The sequence below is a fragment of the Nelumbo lutea genome, chromosome 7 (genome assembly GCF_056320005.1).
Source record: "Nelumbo lutea isolate HS-2025 chromosome 7, American lotus-T2T, whole genome shotgun sequence".
NCBI lineage: Eukaryota > Viridiplantae > Streptophyta > Magnoliopsida > Proteales > Nelumbonaceae > Nelumbo > Nelumbo lutea.
Window position 1 is genome coordinate 56,642,516 of NC_142690.1, and position 21,725 is coordinate 56,664,240.

At 39.1% G+C, this 21,725-nt stretch overlaps 1 protein-coding gene across 1 annotated transcript in view; it reads left to right on the forward strand.

Annotated features, from left to right (window-relative positions):
- Positions 1-21,725, forward strand: part of FC2 (ferrochelatase 2) — a 129,603-nt gene that overhangs the window by 70,498 nt on the left and 37,380 nt on the right. The window contains exons 4-6 of the mRNA XM_088952771.1: positions 2,995-3,096; positions 14,878-14,981; positions 15,076-15,202. Of these exons, the coding sequence (XP_088808897.1) occupies positions 2,995-3,096; positions 14,878-14,981; positions 15,076-15,202 (333 nt within the window). The remainder of the gene's footprint in view (positions 1-2,994; positions 3,097-14,877; positions 14,982-15,075; positions 15,203-21,725) is intronic.

The window sequence follows — 21,725 nt, forward strand, 5'->3', positions numbered from 1 at the left end:
TGCCAAGAAAATTAAGCAATTCAGGTCAGACAATGCTGCTGAATATTTTAAAAGATCCTTGAACCTGTTTATGGAGGATGCTAGAGTGATACATCGGTCATCTTGTGCTAGTACCCCCCAACAGAATGGGGTTGCTGAGCGCAAGAATAGACACCTATTGGAGACTGCTCGAGCCTTACTATTTCAGCACAAGGTTCCCAAACACTACTGGTCTCAAGCAGTCCTTACTGCACCATATCTGATAAATCGAATGCCCCATCCAAGGTATTGGGTATGAAAACTCCTTTCTCTGTCCTTTGTCCTCATCTCCCAGACTTTTCTGTTCCACTGAAGGTCTTTGGTTGTGTATGTTTTTTACATGTAAAGGATCCAAAGAAGACCAAGCTGGATCCTAAGGCTACTAAAGGAATCTTTTTGGTGTACTCTCCTACACAGAAGGGTTACAAGTGTTATGATCCAGTCACTAAGAAAAAATATGTCACAAAGGATGTGGTGTTTTTTGAGTCTCAATCCTATTTTCACTCTTCCTAGAATTCTCTTCAGGGGAAGACTAGCGGGATGGAAGATGATTCTTCTGTTCCCTCCTTTTTTGTGCCTCTTTCTGCCTCGGACCTTCCATCTTCTCCTCCTAATCCTCCTAGTTGTAGTATCCCGGGTGAATCTAGTGAGGCTTCCATTGTACCAGCTACCACTCGTGATGTTGCAGATGTTACTGAAGACTCCAGCAAGCAACAAAAAGATATAAGAATCACCTACAACAGAAGGAAAAAGGGCCCTATAACTCATGACAGCAACCAATTGGACTCGGATCAACCTGTCTCAGCAACTCTAGGTAATCTTATCACTCTTCCCTCTGATTTGGATCTCCCTATTGCCCTTCGTAAGCCTACCCATTCTTGTACTATCCGGCACCCCATTGCTGATTTTGTGTCTTACTCACATTTGTCTCCTCGTTATTGTTCCTTTGTGTTTGCTCTTTCTTTTGTGCATGCCCCTACTAGGTATTCATAGGTAGTGTCTGACCCAAGATGGAAAGAGGCTATGAACGATGAAATGAAAGTCTTAATGAAAGCAAGGACTTGGGAATTAGTGGATCTACTGGAAGGGAAAAGCACTGTTGGATGCAAGTGGGTGGTCATTGTAAAGCATAGGGAGGACGAGTCCATTGAAAGGTACAGGGCCAGACTTGTAGCAAAAGGGTTTACTCAAAAAAAAGGGATTGACTACAAAGAAACCTTTGCTCCAGTAGCGAAACTCAACACAATCCGAGTTCTATTGTCATTAGCTGCAAACTTCTCATGGGAGCTGCATTAGTTGGATGTGAAGAATGCTTTCCTAAATGGCGACCTACATGAAGAGGCATTCATGGATCCTCCACCAGGTTATGAGTTTGGCAGGAAGGTGTGTAAATTGAGAAAAGCATTATATGGTCTTAAGCAGTCTCCTCGAGCTTGGTTTGAGAAGCTTTGTGGGGCCATGAAGAAAGGGCGTTACACTCAAAGTGGGGCAGATCATACCTTGTTCATAAGGAAGAAAAATGGAAAACTTACAACACTTATTGTCTATGTTGATGATATGGTGATTATAGGGGATGATCAGGAAGAGATAAAAAGACTAAAGGAGCTCTTGGCTACTGAATTCGAGATCAAAGACCTGGGTCAACTGAGATACTTCCTTGGGATTGAAGTGGCTAGGTCAAAAGAGGGCATCTATATATGTCAGCGGAAATATGTCCTTAATCTTCTAGAAGAGACAGGTATGATGGGGTGTAGGCCAGTAGATACTCCAATAGAGCAAAACCATGGTCTACAGGAATCGGTAAGAGAGGACTACATTGATAAAAAGAGATACCAAAAGCTGGTGGGGAAGTTGATTTATCTGTCTCTCACTTGCCCAGATATTGCTTATGCTGTACATGTAGTTAGTTAGTTCATGCACTCTCCTAAAATCCCTCACATGAGAGCTGTGGAAAGGATTCTCAGATATTTGAAGACTTGCCCGGGGAAAGGAATTCTGTTCAGAAAACACAATAAAATTGAAGTTGAAGCATATACTGATGCAGATTGGGCTGGTTCTATTGGTGACAGGAAGTCCACTTCCTAGTACTGCACCTTTGTTGGAGGAAATCTAGTTACATGGAGGAGTAAAAAACAAAATGTGGTTGCAAGATCAAGTGCAGAGGTTGAATATTGAGCTATGTCTCATGGTGTTGTTGAACTTCTGTGGCTTAAGATCCTTCTTGGTGAACTTGGAATAAACTGGGAGCTATCCCTCTCAAGTTGTACTGTGACAACAAGGCTGCCAACAACATTGCAAATAACCCAATGCAACATGATAGAACGAAACATATTGAGATTGACCGACACTTTGTCAGAGAAAGAATAGTCTTAGGAGAACTCCGCTTTCCTTATACTCCCTCCAGATGCAGATCGCAGATGTTCTAACAAAAGGGCTAGCCTCAGTAAAATTCTTGGACGGACTTGGCAAACTAAACATGATTGACATCCATGCTTAGCTTGAGGGGGAGTGTTGGTTCGATTGTCTTAATATGTATGTTTATCTTTGTTGGGTCTTAAGTCATTAGTTATTGGGCCTAATCTTATTTAGTGTTTTATTTGTCTAGGTGTCCCATCACTAATCAGGGGCAGTCTAGTCAACTCATGTAACATTATGTAATACACTTATTTATAATAGAGTAGGGTCAGCTGAGAGATTATTGCCGCCATTCTCAAAACTTTCTCTTCTTCTTCTTCTTCTTCTTCTCTTCTCCTTCGGCAGCTGTGTTCCAGCAAACAAGGTGTTCATTCTGGTCTATCTTTTGTTTGTGGAGTAATTTGTCTTTTAGATGTTATTGTTTGGATCCTTTTTTCCTTTCTTTTTTTTAACAGTGGTGGGCATGATTTACTATTGTTCTGAAAATTTTGTTTTGATTTTTTTTTAGGAGTCAATGCATGTTTTACATAATAAATTGTAATGTCCTTTTATGTGCTTTAGGCTGAAGAGCTGAGAAAGGCCCTCTCTGCAAAAAATGTCCCTGCAAAAGTGTATGTTGGAATGAGGTACTGGCATCCTTTCACTGAAGAAGCTATTGAGCAGGTAACCTTGCTAGCCAATTTTGATTATTATTTTGTGAATATATATCCTCAGATTGGTTATGTGTTTCTCCATGTTTGTGACAGAAAATATCATCTGGACAATTTGATAATACCTTCCCTGTAAAAAATTTGCATGGGGAGTCAATATACTGTTGTGGACCAATTAGGAGGATGCATTGTTGTAATCTAGGTGATTTTGTGGACAGTAGGGCACCTAGTTGCTTAGGCGATAAGAATTTTATAAAATAAAAAACTAAAATTTGGTTAACAATAAGAATTTTATAAAAATAAAAATCTTGGTTTTGGTCAATTCCCTAGTTTTATATACCATTCAACTTGCATGTTAATTGAAAAAAAATAGAAATTCCTTTTATTAGAACATTAAATTTTCTCTCAAAACATGGAAAATCATCATGTCTAAAAGACAATAACATTTTAAACATATTAATTTCAATATTTTCATAAAACTAGCAACTAAAAAAAGGCTATAATTTTATATGGTAAAAATTTAAGATAGAGATCAATTCAAAGAGGAAAAGGAAAAGGGTGGATCTGCTGTTTAATTTAATGTAAGAGACAGAAAAGAAAATGAAAACTCTTTATCCTTTCTTCTTTCTTTCCTTTTCTCTTCTCAAAGCCCTTGGATCTTTTAAATTTCAATAGTAAAACTTTAAAACAAAGTTGTATACTGAGACAGCAATTGTTTTGGGATACACTGTAATGAGGGGGTGAATAGAGTGAGTAAAGGGGATCAACAGTCCCATCACCAAGTTGGATAAATTGCTTACAATCTGAATTTTAATAAAATACATATTTACTGATAAAAAAAAACTTTAAAACAAAGCATAAATAATACATATAGTATGTATAAATGTATTAATACACATATTAGTAAGGTGCAGCCTTAATAATAACATTGTAGTAAGGCGCCTGCCTTGTGACTTTTGTCCCCTGTGCAGGTAACTAATCTCTTAGATGGGTGCATTGTTGTTATGAGTCAAGGTGTTCAGGTGATGTGCCCAACCAAGGGCACCTAGTTGTCTATGCAATGCCTTAACAAATATGTGTAAAAGACAATAGTATTTTAAATAATATTAATTTGAATATTTTCAAAAATAATACTAATATAATCATTTATAAAAAATAATACTAATATAATAAGTATTTTATAGAACAATTTCATATCAAATTAACAATTAGAGGGGGCTATAATTTTATATGTAAAAATTTAACAGAGTAAATAAAAGAAAAAAAGAAAATAGGTTGCTTTATTTAATATAAGAGAGAAAGAAGGAGAATAAAAAAAAGAAAAAGTAACCTCTTTATCCTTCTCTTCTTTCTTTCTTTTATTTCTTCTCAAAACCCTTGAATCTTTTAAATTTCAACAGTAAAACTTTAAAACAAATCTTACATGATATTATAGAAATGGTAGAATGGGGTGCACCTTGTGGTTTTTGTTGCCTAGGCGAGTGCCTTGTTTCCACAAGTCAAGGCATTTAGGTTAAGTGCCCAACCAAGGGCACTTAGTTGCATAGGCTACACCTTGACAACATTGGAAAATTTCTTTTGGTTTTCCAGTTTTCCTGTTAATGGGACATGTTTGGTTTTGTTTATGGTTTTTGTCTTCTTCCCATGACATTCTATAAATATTATCATAATTTTATTGGTTTTGAAAAAAAAAAACAAAACCAAAAAAGAGTCTTGCATGCCTTAGAAACACCCTATACACAAAGTTCGTGTGTATTGGGTGTGTCAATATTTAAAACCTTGAGAACATTGAAGTTGTCCTTGTACTACAAATGAGCTAAGGCATCAGCTGTTTACCTTTCATGCAATAAAATTTGCCTACAAAGAAAGGGAGACATTAGCCTAGTGGGTAGCCTCTACAAAATGATAACCAAGGTCTTGGTGGTTGGATTAAAAACTATTTTACCCTTTATAACATCGTAAAATCAAGGAGCCTTTGTAGAAGGGAGACAAATAATGGACCAAATTCTTGTGGAAAATGAGTGTGTGGCATAGAAAAAGAAGTATGGAGGGAAAGGTTTAATCTGTAAATTAGATTTGGAAAAGGCCTATGATATCGCAAATTGGTCTTTCCTAATAGGCTTGCCGGGAAAAGATTGGATTGGGAGAAAAATGGAGGAAATGGATAAATGGGTGTATCCGTTCAGTCTACTTCTTGATTCTAGTAAGTGGAGTTGCTAGAGATTTCTTCCTTACCAAGAGAGGCTTGAGGCAAGGTGACCCCATTCCCCCTTTCTTTTCACCTTCATGGCTGAAGTGCTTAGTAGACTAACTATCAGGGCTGACTCAATGTTTAGAGGTTGGAGATTAAGGGATGAGGTGACAGTAACTCATTTACAATTTGCTGATGACATAATCATTCTTTGTGAGGAAGGTGATATATCCAGAATGAGGAATCTGAAGGAGTTGGTGGAGGTTTTCTGAAGGATATCGGGATTGAGAGTGAACTGGGTGAAAAGTTGTGTGGCAGGAGTCAATATGGGAGGAGATGACATTCAGGTAGTGGCAGAGATTCTTGGATGTGAATTCAAAGTCTTACCCCTAGAATATCTTGGAATGCCTTTGGGGGGTAATCTGAAAACAAAAGGTTTCTGAAAACCTTTTGTGGAAAGATTTACAAAAAAGTTAGCCATGTGGAAGAGAAATCACATTTCTTTGAGGGGGTAGAATAACTTTCGTTAAATCCACTTTAGCCAACTTACCTATCTATTTCCTATCCACTTTTAAGATTCTAGTGAAGGTGGAAAGGCAACTAGAAAAGATTATGAGAGACTTTTTGTGGGAACTGGGAGATGAGAAAAAGGATCATTGGTAAATGGGAATAGGTTTGTTGACCCAAGGATCAAGGGGGACTGGGCATAGGGAATTTGGTAAAGAGAAATACAACTTTACTAGGAAAGTGGCTTTGGAGGTTTCCTCTAGAGAGTGATAGACTTTGGCAGAGGGTCCTTACAAGCATTCATGGAGTAGCGGAAAATGGCTGGGATGCAAAATTGGTGACTCACACTTCATTGAGCTCTCCTTGGAAAGATCTTTGAGGTGCTACTTTCCTTTTTAAATTTCATTCATTTTGATGTGGGTAATGGAAATAAAGTTTTGTTTTGGGAAGATCTTTGGGTTGATGAGCTGCCACTTAAGTTACAATTCCCTAATTTCTATTCCCTTTCAAATTACAAATTGGAACATGTTGCTAAATTTTGTGTAATCACTACCTTAGGGTTAAACTGGAAAATGTTTTTTTTTGGACCCAAGTGTTTTTGATGCCAGAGTTTAGTCTCCTTCCACTGAAGGTTTGTTCTTGTGTGCCTCCTTTTTCAACCTACTTGTACACTCGGATTCAGGGGGGAAGGGTGAATTTCCCAGTGCAAGAGATTTGGTATAAACCTATCCCTCCAAAAGTTCAAGGTTAGTATTGGGAAGTGTTTCGCTGTTCCTTGGAAAGATTGACACTTGTGACAGGCCACAAAAAAAAAGCCTAATATGTGCCTTTCTCCTCATGTGTGTGTCTTTTGCAAAGCTAGTGGTGAGTCTCTCCCTCACTTGTTAATCTCCTGTGATTTTGTGACTGGTATTTGGGACTTTGTCTGTTCTTTTTTTGGTTGCAGATGGGACCCCCCATAAGATGTGGTAGGCCAATTCAATCCTGACTTCTTGAGGCAATAGAAAAAAGGGGAAGGATTTTTCGGAGGACAACAAAAGCAGCTGTAGTGTGGACTATATGGGTGGAAAGAAACCAAAGGATCGTTAGTGAAAAAACAGAACCAAAGAAAAGCTGACTGAGGCAAAAACAGTCAGAACTGCACAATGGGTAAGAACTATGGGAGTATTCAACTAATACCATTCTAAGAGCATGGGATGAAGTGGCACAAACGGGTAGACTCAAGGAAAGATTGAGAATGGACTGGGAACCTTCAGCCAAAAATAGACTATAGCTTAATTTTGACGGCAGCTCAATGGGGAATCCTGGAAGGGAAGGAATAGGAGTCTTTAAAAATCACCAAGCTGAAGTGGTGGCTTTGTATTCATGTCCAATTGGTGTTGGGAATTCAGTAAAGGCTGAAATTTGGGGCCTATTACAAGGCTTAAGATTTTGCAAAACAACTGGGTATCACAGAATTGGAAGTAGAAGGTGAGTCACAACTAATAATCTCATGGACTCAGCAAGTCAATTCTGTTCCTTGGCTCTATAGATATGCTTTCAGGGAAATAGACTCCCTAGCAAGAAGGATCATCTTTTCTATTAGGTGATAAGGAGAACAGCAAATGAAATGGCAGATGTTTTAGCAAAGTAGGGAGTTGAAAGACCAAATTTATTCTAGGAAAAATTATTGTGGTGCTGATTTTTTTTTGATAAATGATAAAAAATTTATTAAAAAGAGAAAGGGTTACATCAAAGTATAACAATAAGCATCCAACAGAGGTGCGAGATGTAGCTCCAACCAGAAACAGAATTACACCTGAGCCCAAAATAGTTCAGACTTATGCACCCCCCCATTTTGCACAGTAAATAGCCATCCCATTGGCTGATCACCTTTCCCATTGGATATATGTTGTCATGTCTCTAACCAGCCATTTGAATATTTTCATATATTCCTTGTATTTTCAAATTACTGTTTTTGGTTCCTTCAACCACCCTATTATCAGTTTAGAGTCACCTTCAATTAACAGTCTGTCATAATTTAATTATCTAGCAATCTGTGCTCCTTGCAATGCAGCTTGGAACTCCACAAAGACTGAATCCCGTACTTCAGTTGGACCTGAGAATAAATGCATGGAAGCTGTAGGGCATTGTGTCAAATAAACTTACAATGATCCATGCCATATATCAAAGTGTCCACATGTATCTCATTTACTACAGGGATTAGGAAACCACTGGGTGGTTCCACCTAAGAAATGGGTTAGGTTAAGATGCTTAAAGATTTAAATATCTATTCTCTACATTACTTTTTTCTGGCAATATTTTGCCATCCAAGCGAATAAGTAAAAAGCATGGTTAGGATATTCTGATATGCTGATTTTGATTCTGTGTAAATGAACCCAAAAAATTATTTTCAGTTCTGTATTTTGTCTGAATTCAAGAGTATTTTAAAAGAAAAAATAACATGGTATTTACTTTCTTCTTTGGCTGTATCATTATTGATTATGAATGTGTTAATATTCTAAAAATTATAGTTTGCATTTAGTTTTTAACCTGTTTAGAAACTATATGGTCCAAGGGTTATGGCAACTAAACTGTTATATAGTAACATAATGTCATTGTTTAATTTCATTTAGGTATCAATGGTTCATAATTTGATATCACTATTAAAGAGACCATGATAATACAGGAATATATTTTAAAAATCTTATTACTTAGAAACACTAAATTATCGTACATTAATCTACTTGAAAATTTCAGAAAATTTAAGTTGGAATCTGCACATTATAGTTCATAGGTGTGGATTTTTTACTACCTGTGTAAGCATTTATTATTACCTTAATCATGGACATCTAACATTGATGTGGAATTACTATAGTTACTTTGTAACTCCTGTGTTTTCTCATTTCCTTTACCATGTTTCATTTCCAGTGCATCCACCTTGAATAAAGTTGTTTTTGGTTTTACTGCTGACAATTCAAAATCCCTTAAAAGGGAGCATTTGCAGGATGCACCTACAAATGGAAGGATTTTCCATAATAAGAGTATTGGGTGACTTTTTTTCATGTAAGATTATGAAAGTAGCTTTTGTGCATGACTGAAGGTCTGTGTGATACATTAGTCATTCAAGAATTTATTATAAAGATTATGAAAGTAGTTCAGGTATTTGAAGGAATCTTTACAAATGTAAACCAGTCCTCAAAAATAGGTGTAAACTTGAAAATTAGAGAGAAAAAAAGGAGGAAGAAAAGTAGGAGCAGCAGTACAAGAGAAGAAGATGGAGAAAAGAGGAGGAAGAAGAAGAAAGGTTCGAATAATCCTTGCCTTTCTTCTCTAATCCTTTTCACTAAAAATTAATGTTAAAATAATTACAAGTATGCCCTTAAGTGGGCGGCCAGCTAGGCAGTTACATAAAGAGATCAAACCAAAAAAAAAAAAATAATAGGCCCATTAAGAGAGGCCCATTAGCTAACAGGAAAATAGAAAAAATATTACAAGAGAAGATACTAGGACCCATTCGGCCCAATCTCTTTACACTCCCCCTCAAGCTGAGCATAGATGTCAATCATGCCTAGCTTGCTTATGTAGTGTCATTTTCCCTCTCGGAACTCCCTTGGTCAAGATATCAGCCAATTGTTCGTCTGATATTATGAATGACAAACAAACTTCTCCTGAGGAAACTCTTTCCCTTATAAAATGTCTATCAACCTCAATGTGCTTAGTTCTATTATGTTGAATAGGATTATGTGCAATATTGATAGCTGCTTGGTTGTCACAATAGAGCATCATTGGCTTCTCATAGTCAACCCCCAATTCTTCTAAAAGGGATCGTAGCCATAGTAATTCTGACACACCATGCGCCATTGCCCTGTATTCTCCTTCAACTGAGGATCTAGCAACTACAAACTGTTGCTTACTCCTCCATGACACAATGTTCCCAGCGACCAGAGCACAATAACTTAAGGTAGATCTCTTATCATCAATACATCCTGCCCAATCAGCATCAGTGAAAGCTTCCAACTTCATGTGTCCATGTTTGGCAATTAGAATACCTTTCCCTGAAGTACCTTTCAAGTAACACAGAACCCTTTCTACAACAGCTAAATGAGTCTCTCTGGGAGAATGCATAAATTGACTAATAACACTTATTGCATTGGAAATGTCCGACCGAGTCATGCAAAGATATAACAGCTTCCCAAGCAGTCTCTGAAACACCCCCTTATCAGATAAAAGGTCACCATCTGTAGCAGAAAGCTTATGATTGGGATCAATAGGAGTGGAGATTGGTTTAGCTCCAAGTTTACCAGTCTCAACAAGGAGGTCAAGGACATATTTACGCTGAGAAATGAGGATACCATCCTTAGATCTAGCAACTTCAATGCCCAAAAAATACCGAAGATCCCCCAAATCCTTGATATCAAATTCTGAGTTAAGAAATCTTTTGAGTTTACTAACATCTTGAGTGTTATTATTACTCATGACCACAATATTATCAACATAAACTATCAAAAAGGTCACCAGAGAGCCATTTCTCTTCAAGAACAGGGTATGATCAGATTGAGTTTGTGTGTAACCAAAGGAGACAAGAGCCAGCCCTGAACCTCTCAAGCCAAGCCCGAGGAGACTGTTTGAGACCATAAATAGATTTCTGCAGTTTACACACCTTGCCTTGCATTTCCTTCTCATACATCCCTGGAGGCAAAGACATATAGACCTCTTCATGTAGGTCTCCTTTTAAGAAGGCATTTTTAACATCAAACTGGTATAGAGGCCAATCAAAAATAGCGGCTAGAGATAATAAAACCCGGACTGAGGTCATCTTAGCTACAAGAGCAAATGTCTCAAGATAGTCAATACCATACATCCAAGTGTGGCCTTTAGCAACCTGCCTAGCCTTAAACCTCTCAATAGATCCGTCAGAGTGATATTTAATGGTAAACACCCATTTACAACTCACTGGTTCCTTCCCTTCAGGCAAGTCAACAATATCCCAGGTATGGTTCTTATGCAAAGCATCCAGTTCAGCCATCATAGCATCCCTCCATTCCGGTTTAGATAAGGCTTCCGGTACGGACCTGGGTATCACATGAGAAGAAACAGAAGCAAGAAAAGAGTAGTAGGAAGGAGAGAGAAGGCTGTAAGACAGGTGTTTGGAGATACAATGGGCTGTACACTTCTGCTTGCCCTTGCGGAGAGCAATAGGAGGGTCAATGTCTGGGAAAGATGTAGATGGATCAGAGGAAGGCTGACCTGTTACCTCAGTAATGATGGGAGGAGCAAGAGATTCTTCTGTAGGAGTGGAAACAACTTGCCCATGTTTGAATCTGTGCCTTTGGTACCACCTCTGGAGAACAGGATGAGGAGGAATTATAGGAGAATGAGGTGGAGGAGGAGGAACAAGTATATTGGAGGTAGGTCCAGTGGGAGAAGTGGACACATCATGAGTGGACTCAAGAGGAATGGGAAGAGGAACAACTGGAGACATAGCAAAGGGTTCTTCAGATTGCTCCCCCTCAGGAGAAATACTAAAGAAGAGAGTCAACTCAGCAAACGTGACATCCCGAGATACAAAGCGGGTGCCACTAACTGGATCAAAACAACAATATCCCTTCTGTGTGGAGGCATATCCATGAAAAACACATTTACGAGCCTTAGGTTCAAATTTGTGCCTTTGATGGCTGTGAATATGCACATAGCAAGTGCACCCAAAAACACGGAGAGGAAGAGAAAAAATATCCTCATCCGGGAAGAGAAGGCTAAAGGGGGTTTTGAAGTTAAGAACTCGGGAGGGCATACAGTTGTTAGAAAAGGTAGCAATAAGAAGAACATCTCCCCAAAATTTTATAGTAACATGGGATGCAAACAAGAGGGATGGGAAACTTCAACCACATGTCGGTTCTTCCTTTCCGCCACTCCGTTCTGTTGTGGAGTATAGGAACAAGAACTTTGATTAATAACCCCAAAAGTTTCAAGGTAGGCGGAGAGGGTTTTCTCAAAATGCTCCTTAGCATTATCAGAACGGAATATTTTGATTTGAGTGCTAAATTGGGTGAGGATGAGTTCATGAAATTTTTGCACAATAGCTGGTACTTCATCCTTGGAGTTCATGAGATAAATCCAAGTGTAACGAGAGTAGTCATCAATAAAAAGGATAAAGTACTTGTAACCCCCCGTAGTTGGAAAATGATATGGCCCCCACACGTCAGAGTGAACAATATGAAAAGGAGAAAGAGATCTTTTATTGCTTATTGAATAAGAATGTTTACAATGCTTTGCCAGTTCACACGACTCACAATGAAGACTTGATAAAGACACTCCCTTAAACATATTTGGAAACAAATGACTCAAAGCAGAAAATGACAAATGACCAAACCGAAAGTGACATAACAAGACTTTGTTAACAGACTCTGACAAAACTAACTCTAAGGCAACTCCATGAGGTGGTCCAAAAGCTCTATCCGGTGTGTCCAACAAGTATATTCCGTTCTCCTCATGGCCACTCCTAATCATCCTCTGAGATTGCGGGTCCTGAAAAACACAATGAGTGGGAAAAAAGGTTATGCTACAATTCATGGATAAATAAAGGGTGTCAGAGGTCTTTATATCCCCTTTACCAGAAATGGGAGCAAGAGACTCATCAACAAGGGATATTTTCTCTTTATTAGAGAGAAGGTGGTATAAGCAGAAGAAATTAGACAGGCTGGTCATATGGTCTGATGCACCGGAATCAATAATCCAATGGATTTTATGATTACCTGAAACTGAAGCATGATTTGCAGAAGCACGAATACCTGAGTGAGCAAATGCAGATGATGATGATGTGTTGTTGGAAGAATGAGATGAAGAAACAATAGCTTCCAAGTGATTTAGCAGCCTCCCATACTTTTCAAAATCCGCCTTCATTGTTGCCAACTGCTCAATGGTTGATTTTTCTTCACTCTCCTTATTTCCTCCTTCAGGTACTATAGCAACATTAGCTGCTTTAGGCTTTCCTACCTGACTACCCTTCTTAGAGCTATTGTTATTCTTAAACCTATCAGGAAGAAGCTCAGTATGAAGCTTATAGCAAGTGTCCTTTGTATGCCTCGATTTCTTGCAATATTCACATATCTGCTCCTTTTTCTCAGTAGGACCCTTTGGCTTTATTCCAGCATGCGCAAAGTATTTTGTAGGTGGACTCTGTAACTGAGCCTTCCGCCTACTCTCTTCACTGCTTATCATAGCGTATGCCTGGGAAAGAGTAACCTCATCTTTGGCTAGGATATTTTGTCTAATGATGTCAAACTCAGGGTTGAATCCAGTAAGAAATTCAAACACCCTATTTCTCTCCACCAATTTCCTATACATTTCAGCATCATTCTTACTCTCCCATACAACTGTCTCCATAACATCAATTTCTTACCACAAGGATTTCAGTATAGAATAGTAGATTGCTACACTTTTCTCCCCCTGTCTTAGGTTCTTCACATCACTTTTCAACTTGTAAACTCTGGCTACATTCAACTTCTGTGAATAGGTCTTAGTAACACTGTCCCATATCTCCTTAGCCGAAGACATCCAAAGATAATGTTGACTTATATGAGGTTGCATAGAGTTGACCAACCATCAAATGACTGTATTGTTCTCCTGCATCCATTTCTCAAATTCAGGGTCTGTCTCTTTGGGTTTCACTTTACTACCTGTGAAATACCCGAGTTTTCTTCTACTACAGACAAATTCTTATAGACTATGCCCAAACAAGATAATTTGTCCCATCAAGCTTGATTGTGGTCACCAGTCAAAACGGAATCTACCGAGCCAAGGCCGGAAACCGACACTTGCTTGAACTCACATTCGTATGGCTCCATTAATCAAATGAAAATCAAAGAACCAGAAATTTGGTCTATATAAACTTACTTGAAGTCAAACCAGAACCCAGATGCTTGAAAACTATGGTTTTACTCCGTCCAACTATTGGGGAGGAAGAGAGAAGATGTAGCCGATCCTACTAGAGCTTCCCAATCTCTTCCAAACCTGAACCACCCTCCTTTAGGAGTCAAAAGACACCTTCCAAGCACAGAGTGCCACACCCAAAGCTTCACCTTTACCTGTACCTTCGAAAATCTCTAGTCGGCTAGGGTTTTGGGCAGCAACAGAACAACACTACTTCTTGGCAATATCCAGCCAGATTTAAACTCTCCAAACCCTCTACCAACTAGGCCAGAGATCCTATGAGCTATAGAGAATCTCTCTCCATACACTCTCTTAATCTAAGGGTGTATGGGAAAAGAGGAAGAAGAAAAGAAGGAAGAAAGAAACCTGCTCTAACACCAAGATGTAAACCAGTCCTCAAAAATAGGTGTAAACCTGAAAATTAGAGAGAAAAAAAGGAGGAAGAAAAGTAAGAGCAGCAGTACAAGAGAAGAAGATGGAGAAAAGAGGAGGAAGAAGAAGAAAGGTTTGAATAATCCTTGCCTTTCTTCTCTAATCCTTTTTACTAAAAGTTAATGTTAAAATAATTACAAGTATGCTCTTAAGTGGGCGGCCAACTAGGCAGTAACATAAAGAGATCAAACAAAAAAAATAACAGGCCCATTAAGAGAGGCCCATTAGCTAACAGGAAAATAGAAAAAATATTACAAGAGAAGATACTAGGACCCATTCGGCCCAGTCTCTTTACATTTACATTACAATTATAAGACATGCTTAAGTTTTTTTCTGTCTATAGAAGCCAAAAGCCAGAAATCACCTAATTGTGAGGCAAAGGCTATCAAATAGGTACTTCTGGCTCACAATCTTTTGCTGTCCTCCGCATCTGCAAAAGTACTTCTGTATCTTAATTACCAAAGATCATTGAAATGCAAATAAATGCTTCCTAGGGGCAATCCCAAATAGGGTTTAGTTTCCCTGAAAAATCTAGCTTTTAAATTTATTCCTATCCCAAAAAAAAATATTTTTTCATGTTGAACCTGATCATTTTGGTGATCAAGATTTAACTTCAGGATTCCTTAAGAACTTTCCCTCAACTTGTTGTTTCTCATTTTCTTTCAAAGAAAACACAACATAATGGTTGCTATAGAAATTTTCAGTATGCTGGAGTATAAATATAATTTATAATTTTTGTCTTATATTTTGTAGATAAAAAGAGATGGAATAACAAAGCTTGTTGTGCTTCCTCTTTATCCTCAATTCTCAATATCAACTAGTGGTTCAAGCCTTCGACTGTTAGAAAGCATATTCCGGTATTGAATGAGTTCATGCTACTATCACATTATGATGTTTTTAGTGCACCCTGACTTCAGTTTTGTCTGATAATTTCATTTATTTGATCACTAGGGAGGATGAGTACCTGGTTAACATGCAACACACTGTTATACCTTCCTGGTACCAGCGTGAAGGCTACATAAAGGCCATGGCAAATTTAATTGAAAGAGAGTTAGAAAAATTTGAGCACCCTGAGAAGGTATGCCATTTTTTGTTACATTTAGACCTTCCTACTCATTGCATCTATTTATGGCACATATTTCCAATGTGGTATTGGTTGGCCCCCATTTGGTATCTTTATGCATGTGTCAGAATAAAATAATGTTTATCACAGATTAGGTGCTTTTATTGCCCATCATTGTGGAGTTATGTGTATGCTTATTTTTTTTTTATTTTTATTTTGATAAAAGGTAACTTTCATTAAATATCAAGAGGGGGGATGTACAAAAACCAAGAAGCCCCAAAAAAGTAAAAAAACAATGGTAAAGTGCTATCACTATACAAGGGGAGGAAAAGAAAGATCATCTAATTAACTAAGAAATAGTTTGTAGGAGTAAAGAAGAGGGTGGACTAGGATTAGGAAAGTTAGCTCTCAAGAATAAAGCTCTCTTAGGAAAATGGTTGTGGAGGTGGTTCAGAGAAAGGGAGAGGTTGTGGCATGAAGTGATAGCTAGTATACATGGCAAACTGGAAAATGGATGGGATGCGGGTGTATCGCGTCAAGCTATGTAGGCATCTCTGTGGAAAGCAATCCAAAGTATCCTCCCTCAATTTCTAAACTCTGTCAGGTATGATGTCAACTCTGGTAACTCTGTTTTATTTTGGGAAGACACTTGGGTGGGTATCGTTGCCCTTAGGGATTGGTTCCCGTCTCTCTATTACCTTTCCCTTTACAAGGAAAAAACTCTCTCTCATTTTCTCCGAACTCTTACCTCACCCTCATCCTTAAGTTGGGACTTCGGTCTTCAGAGAGGATTGGGGGTAATGAACTTAGTAGTGTTTCAGATCTGTTGTCTCTTCTTGGCAGTGTCTTTTTGGACCCTCTTAGTTTGGATGTGAGATTATGGTCCCCTCATCCAAAAGGTTACTTCACTTGTGCTTCTTTTTTAAGACCCTATGCTCTTCCCCGGGGTAGTTGGGTTTTTCGACCAAGGAGATATGGTCTAGACCTGTTCCACCTAAAATTATTATTTTTTATGGGGAGGTGTTTTATAGAAAAATCAATACCTTGGACTGCTTGCAGAAGAAAAGGCCTTTCATGTGTTTGTCCCCTAACTGGTGTGTACTTTGCAGGGCTAGTGGTGAGGATTGCTCCCACTTGTTCCTTTTCTAGTGCTATTCGGAGTTGGATTTTTGCTTTGTTTGGGTGTAGGGGGAATCTGACTACAGACTTAAGTCAGTTGTTCGATCCTTCATTTTTTGTGTGGCCTACAAAAAAAGGAAAAACTGTGTGGAGATGCATTAGAGCAGCCGCCTTGTGGACAATCTGGGAAGAAAGGAATGTAAGGGTATTCAAGGAAAAGGAAAGAAGCACTCTGGCTGTAGAGGATTGTATCTTGACTAGGGCCATCCATTGGTTAAGAACTATGGACTTCTTTCATACATTTTCTTTTGATGATATTTGGAGAAACTGGATAGTGGTGGCTAATAGTCATATGAGGAAGGACAAGGAATCTGTAGGGTGGGTGCCTCCACCTGAAGGTTGGGCAAAGCTGAATTTTGTTGGTAGTAGCCAAGGAAATCCAGGCCCATCAGGGATAGGAGGGGTGCTAAGAGATAAGGACAGCAACATCTTAGCCTTGTTTTCAGACCCCGTGGAATAGGAGACTCTAATAGAGCTGCGATTTTAGCGGCTGTACAAGGTATTCAGATTGCAGAGCAATTAGGAGTTCAGAATTTGGTAATTGAAGGAGACTCCAAAATTGTTATGGGATGGCTGACAGATCCAGCTTCAGCCATGTGGCAACACAGAGACTTATTGAGGAAAGTCAATTGGCTCACTAGAAGCATGACTGTTACCTCTCTCTGGGTGGGAAGATCAGCAAAAACCTTAGTGGATGGGTAGCCAAGCAAGAGGCTTCAAGGGAACGTTTATTTTGGGCTGCACTGTAATTTTATTTCTGTTTATTCCTGTTTTTAACCTGATGTAATACTCTGTTAGAAGAGGTAACAGCTCGTGCCTCTTCATGGGTCCTGTAAGGCCTTAATTTTCTGGCTTAGTAAAATTATCTTCATTCATAAAAAAAAAAAAATGAAACCTATACACCCATGTTTTTGCTAAGGAGTCAGCCATGGCATTCAGCTCCCTAGGAACTTATCTGAAAAAGCAAAAAAAGAACGGAGAACTCTTGAATTTCATTGTGCAGGTGGGCCAATTTCCGAGGACCTGCATCCTGATTATCAGCCCATCCAATAGCATTTCTTGAATCACCCTTCACCACAATAGGAGTGGAATGAATAGACCTAGCCACCCTTGACCCCATCAAAAGAGCTCTAACTTGGGCTTAAGCCACATCTGTAATGCCAATAGGTCCACTGTAAGCCCACAACATAGTTCCTGCAGAATTAGTTATGAGACCACCAATCCTTGCCATCCTCCTACAATAAGAGATTATTCTACAATTGCAATCAAAATTTAGCAGGAATTCTCAACTTGGTCTTGGAGCTATCTGAGGTGGAATCAAAGGGTCAGACCTAGAGGAAAGAAGGATACAGCTGAGATTTCCTGTCCAAATATTCATGAGGTATTCCTTTAAGCTTACTCGTGAGAACCCACAAATTGAGGAGATTCAAGGTTCTATCTCTGATTCCTTCCCAAGCAGTAGGTTTATTTTCAAATATCCTTATATTTGTTCCTCCCAAAGGCACCACAAATCTGCATGAACTATTGATGCAGGAGCTGAAGAGTCAAAATTGGAATTTTATGAAATTTTATATATTTATGTATTTTTGGGTTTATTTTGCAATTTCTGTGGGGTCCAATAATAGGGTTTATTTTGTCTAGTTATAGTTTGCTTATGTTTAAAATTTCAGTCATTGCATAAGTAGGATTAGAGTTATTGAGTCTTCTTTGAATTAAAATATGATATGACAGCTTAGTTTGAGTCCTACTAGGATTACTGGGTCTAATAGTTTGATTCCTAAGACTATTATGAGTCTAACAGTTTGACTCCTTGGATTATTATGAGTTTAGAGTCTGTAAACATGTATAGACGTTTTACACAAAATGCAATGAAATATATTGAGTTTTCTTCAGCTTATGCTAGCTATGGTGAGTGATTCCCATGCCCTAGAGTGATTCTAGACACCCTGTGAGTGATTCCAGGTATTTTCTCTCTGCTTTCTCTCCCTATTTTCTCTCTTATTCCTTCAAGAAGCCATTGCAGCCATCAACAGCCATAAAACTCTGATCAAGAAGACCATTCAACATTCTCTAAGGACTAGGACTGAGCTAGTCCTACATCAACTATGGTTCTCCAATATTATAATTTACCCCTAGGTCCAAGATTGCAAGCAGGCCATTTAGAGATGAAATCAACAACATTTTTAGGAGGAACCCAGCAAAATCTGCAGGCATATAACAGGTCAAGAAATAACTATCAAAGCTTACAGGCTGTCATGGGCTGTCATACAATTAATGAGCAGGTGGCTCAAAGACTCTGCATTGCAGGCATATAACAGGTCAAGAAATAACTATCAAAGCTTACAGGCTGTCATGGGCTGTCATACAATTAATGAGCAGGTGGCTCAAAGACTCTGCATTTTTCAAGCATAAGAGACAAACACACTTATCTTTTTTTTTTTTTTTTGATCAATAACACTTTCATTAATTCATCAGTAGAAAATTTACAAGTGGAAGACAAACACACTTATCTTCCAAGAGTCACAAAGAACTTCAAGAAAGGAAAGAAGAAAATACAAAGATACAAGGACACTAACATTACAACTTCGCCCAAAACAAGGAATCCATTTCTGCCCCTTGTTTTGCTAAACCGTCAGCTAGGGAATTAGCTGATCTCTTAATCCAACATATCTTAACTTCCATCTCCCGCACAAGCCATTTGAATTTCCTCTTCTCATTATTATACTTCCAAAGATCATTTTGTTCTTTGGTCAGCCACCCTATCACCACCTCTGAATCCCCTTCAATTATAAGTTTCTTGATGTTCAATTCCTTAGCTTTCCGGGCTCCTTCCATGACTGCACATATCTCAGCTCTAAGGGAGTCACCCACTCCAATTGGGCCTGAGAACATAGCAGAGATGACCCCATTTTCATCTCTAAAAACACCCCCGATCCCTGATTGTCCCGGGTTTCCCCTATTGCATCCATCAAAGTTTAATTTCAAGAATCCACTTGGTCTGCGTGCAACTTGCAATTTCACCCCACTTCCTCAACATGTCATCCACAGTGTAATCTGTGAATATTTCCAGAGATTTCAGCCACTGTACCGACCTAAACTGTATGATAGCCCTCAAATCTGCTGTCCCTCTCTGAGTTTCTAAGCATATCTTGGAGTTCCTTTCTTCCCACAGTGTCCAACATACTGCAGCCCTTAGTCCTCTCCACATTGTCCTTCCCCTTTTTAACCGCCACCTGAAGAAGGAGGGGGCGAAAAGGCACTGCATGTCTGATGGGGGATTCCAGCTGCATCCAAATAAGGAGAAAGCCCAATCCCACAATGACCTCGCGAAGTGGCACGACACCATTAGGTCAAAACCAGTCTCCCCATCTGCTTTACACAGAACACACCACTAAGGTGACAAGCAAGTATTGGGTTTCTTCTTTTGGAGTAGATCACCAATGTTGATTCTTTCCAGATAGGCTTCCCAACAAAAACTACCAACCCTAGGAGGTATAGCTCTGCACCAAACCTCACCAACAGGAAAAGGGGACAGGGTAGGACTGGTGGACTAACTTAAGACTTTGAAGAACGAAGCACAAGAGAAAATTCAATTGGGGTTAGGTGTCCAAATTCTAGAATCCGACCTAGTGGGGTCTAAGACAACGTTATCAAGAAGTGCAAGAAGGCTCGAAATACAGTCGAAGTCTGAATCCCTTCTTAGACCCAAGTTCCACCCAATCCCAGAATTGGAAGATGACAAGGTGGTGAAAGATGAGATCGGCTCATTTTTCAAATCAGAAAGAGCGTACAAAGACGGAAACTGATCCTTTAGAGGGGCACTCCCCACCTAGGTTTGTTCCCAAAATTTTATGGAGTTACGGGAATTCAAGTCATACCTGATATTAGGAATGAAAACTAGTAGCAGGTCATGAATGGCCTTCCAAGGAGAATTGCTTGTGATCCTAGCTTTGATTCCAGCATCCCATCCGTTGTGCTCCAGCCCATGAATACTTGCCACTATTCTAGCCCATAGCTTCTCCTTCTCCATTGGAAACCTTCACAACCACTTCCCCAACAGAGTCATATTTCTTCTTCTAATACTCCCAAGCCCCAAACCACCACACGACTTACTCCTGCACACTATTTCCCAGCAAACTCTATGATCCCTCTTCTCTTCTCCCGGCTCCCACAGGAAATCTCTCATTAACTTCTCTAATCTGTTAGCAATATTCACTGGGATTTTAAATACCGACATGAAAAAGATGGGTAAGTTAGCAAGCGTGGCCTTAATTAATGTAATTCTCCCACCAAGAGAGGGGTAGTTCTTTTTCCAGGATACCAATCTTTTTTCAAACCTTTCCATCACCAGGTTCCTGAAGCTGTCTCTTGGGATCATCACCTAATGGTAATCCTAAATAGTTCAGAGGCCACCCCGTGACTTCACACCCCAGCACTTCAGCACTCTCCCTGATCTCTCCCTCCTCCAAATTCACCCCCACTGCACAACTTTTCCCAAGGTTAACCTTCAAATTGGACAGTTGCTCAAACAGTTGTATCACCGACTTTAAATTCCTGATAAACCTCACATTACCACCTTCACAAAACAGAATCGTGTCATCAGCAAACTGTAAATTTGTGAGAGGGATTTCCATCCTCCCAACCCTCTAGCCTCTAATGAGCGCCTAGAATCTGCTTTGTGAATCATTTTCCCCAAAACCTCCGCAATTAAAATGAACAAGAAAGGAGAAAGGGGGTCTCCTTGTCTTATACCCCTACTGGCTGGAAAGAAATCTACCACTGTCCCATTCACTAGCACTGAATAATGACAATTCCGGACACAACCCATGATCCACTTACACCATCTTGCCCCAAACCCGAATTTGGTTAAAACTTTTCTCAAGATCTCCAAGTCCACTAAGTCATAAACCTTTTCCAAGTCCAGCTTACAGACCACTCCCTTCTTTTTATCCCTCTTAAAGTTCTCCACACTCTCATTAGCAGTTAAAATCTGGTCTGTAATTTGTCTTCCACTCACAAAAGCTCCTTGATAGTGTTCAATGATATCCGTTATTACCTTCTTCAGCCTCAAAGACAACACTTTTGCAATGATCTTGTACAAGCTATTCACCAAGCTTATTAGCCTAAAATCCTTCGGGTGGGATGCATCTTTCTTTTTGGGAATTAAGGCTATAAATGTAGAGTTCACACCCGAATTGACAATTCCTCTCATGAAAAACTCCTCAAACACCCGCAAGAGATCATCTTTCAAAATATCCCAACAATTCTGATAAAAAGCCATTGTAAACCCATCCGGCCCTGAAGCTTTTGTTTTATCCATTGAAAACACAACCTCCTTGATCTCTTCTATATTAAAGCT